The sequence below is a fragment of the Anoplophora glabripennis genome, unplaced genomic scaffold, assembly GCF_000390285.2.
Source record: "Anoplophora glabripennis isolate ALB-LARVAE unplaced genomic scaffold, Agla_2.0 scaffold990, whole genome shotgun sequence".
Lineage (NCBI taxonomy): Eukaryota > Metazoa > Arthropoda > Insecta > Coleoptera > Cerambycidae > Anoplophora > Anoplophora glabripennis.
Window position 1 is genome coordinate 8,989 of NW_019417275.1, and position 1,967 is coordinate 10,955.

Here is a 1,967-nt window from a genome sequence, read left to right on the forward strand (position 1 = left end):
TCTTCCTCAGTTTGCTCAGCTCCCGGTTCCACCAACCCGTGGTTGCGCCGGTTTGCCTAACCGATCTGAGGGGGCAGGATGTTATAAAGCTCTTTTTATGGCAGATTGTACAGTATTCACGAATACCTCAATCTCTCCATTGTTTCTGGGCTCCTGATCTTGTACCGCTGCCAGGTTTTCCCGGAGGTGACAAAGGTATTTATCCCTGTCAGTTCCTCGGGGATCCCGGAACGGTTTTTGAGGAGTTTTGATAAGATTAATATTAAAGTTTATCCAGCGGTGATCTGACATTGAGGCAGTGTCTGCCACATGCCAGTTCTGGATTACATTAATATACGCGCCGTAGTCAACGTGACATCTATTAATGTTTGACTTCTTGAGTTAACAAATGTCGGTACACAGCCTCTACTACTTATACAAAGGTTGTTAACGTTAATATAGTCATATAAAGACTTACCCCTTGTGTTGTTGTCTTCACTGCCCCAAGATACATGGTGTGAATTTGTATCACAAGCTATGATAAGTTCCCATTTCTGGGTGCGACAGTGTGCCACCAGTTCCTCCATCTCCCTTGTTGGTGGTGGGGTTGCCGAACTCTCAGGGAGGTAAACTAATGCGATGACAACAACAGTTAGTTTGCCCTTGACTACACATTCCACTTCCACGGCGGTCAGATCAGATGTTGAAAGGTGTTGTAGTGGTTGGGTTTTGATATGGCGAGGAGTGTATATAGCCGTTCTCGGCCTGTATGTGTTGGGTGTGCTGAAAATACGCCCAGTTAGTTTATTTAAACCTGATATCCTGGATTTGACAACCCAGGGTTCTTGTATTAGTGCCAGTGTACCCTGCTCCACATCAAGGCGGCGGCATAATGTAGCCGTTGCCGCCCTGCTGTGTTGCAGGTTACACTGTACCACACTTACCTTTGTTAAACCAAACATTGTAAATCCAATATGGTGTTCCTCATCTTTTATCCTTCTAACCTCCTAAGAGGAGGGGTGGATTTCTTCGTCCCCCTGCGCCAGAGATGGAGGAGTTGAGGAGGTGACTGCATTTGCATGCAATTCCGCTTCTCCAGCCTCCGTTTCCATCTGCTCCAGCGGCCCGGAGGTTGCCGTCGGCGCAGGTTTGTGTGTTTTGACTCTGAGAACGATGAAGATGTAGTGCATCTTCATCGACCTCGCCTCCAGGGTTTTCAGGTCCTCGTCTCCGATTCCGAAGACGAGTAGGTGGCCTCGTGGGTCATCCTTAGCCTCGTGGTGGAACAGACACCACCTGTTCACACTCACCGTGGGGTTCTGACCCGCCTGACGCATCACCACCTCCTTTTCCCCATGGTCGCATCCAGCTACCACGAGAATCCAGAGAGTGGCTTTCGTCAGCCTTGGCAACTGGTCAGAGCGCACCACGGCTAGGGCACTGCCCTCCCACGGGTTCAGGCTTCCCACTGCATCCGTCAACCACGTCCGTGTGTACTCGTCCTCGCAGACAACCCTGATGATCTCATCAGAGTATGTCCACGAGCGAAACACAGGTGGTCTAATGGTAGCTTCGGGAGTTAGAAGAATTTTATCCAGCTCCACCAGCAGTAATTTTTTGATAATGGACTCCCTATCCTTGGGAATTTTCCCATAGGGATTGTCCTTATCAATAATTCCAACCCTAAGATGACCTAGGGCTGCATCGCTATATCTGGAAGTGATGAGGGGGGGGCCTGTTTTGCCCTCTTGTACCTCATCGGAGTGGTGTCCGATGAGGTCCCCGACCTATTCCTCTTTTTATGGGGTGGCACTCCGTGAGGATGCTCTCCCTTCCTGGCTGGTGGATTCGCCTGGGAAAGTGGTCCACTTTTGCCTGGGTGGCGTTCGTCCCGCATAGACGGTGGCAGGCCCTTAGATCCGCCGCGTACAGGACCACGCACCCCAGACGTTGTAGGCTGCGCCCGAAGAGTGGGTGCGCGTTCAGAG

The 1,967-nt window shown here is 50.7% G+C and overlaps 1 protein-coding gene across 1 annotated transcript; it reads right to left on the reverse strand.

The window, feature by feature from the left end:
- Positions 1-323: 323 nt before the first annotated feature.
- On the reverse strand, positions 324-941 carry LOC111692235. Its single transcript, XM_023456119.1, has one exon. The coding sequence runs from the start codon at positions 939-941 to the stop codon at positions 324-326; it is 618 nt and encodes a 205-aa protein (XP_023311887.1).
- Positions 942-1,967: the final 1,026 nt, after the last annotated feature.

Bases quoted from the DNA above. Each gene is read 5' to 3' on its own strand.
- LOC111692235 (XM_023456119.1), bottom strand. From the start codon at position 941: ATGTTTGGTTTAACAAAGGTAAGTGTGGTACAGTGTAACCTGCAACAC.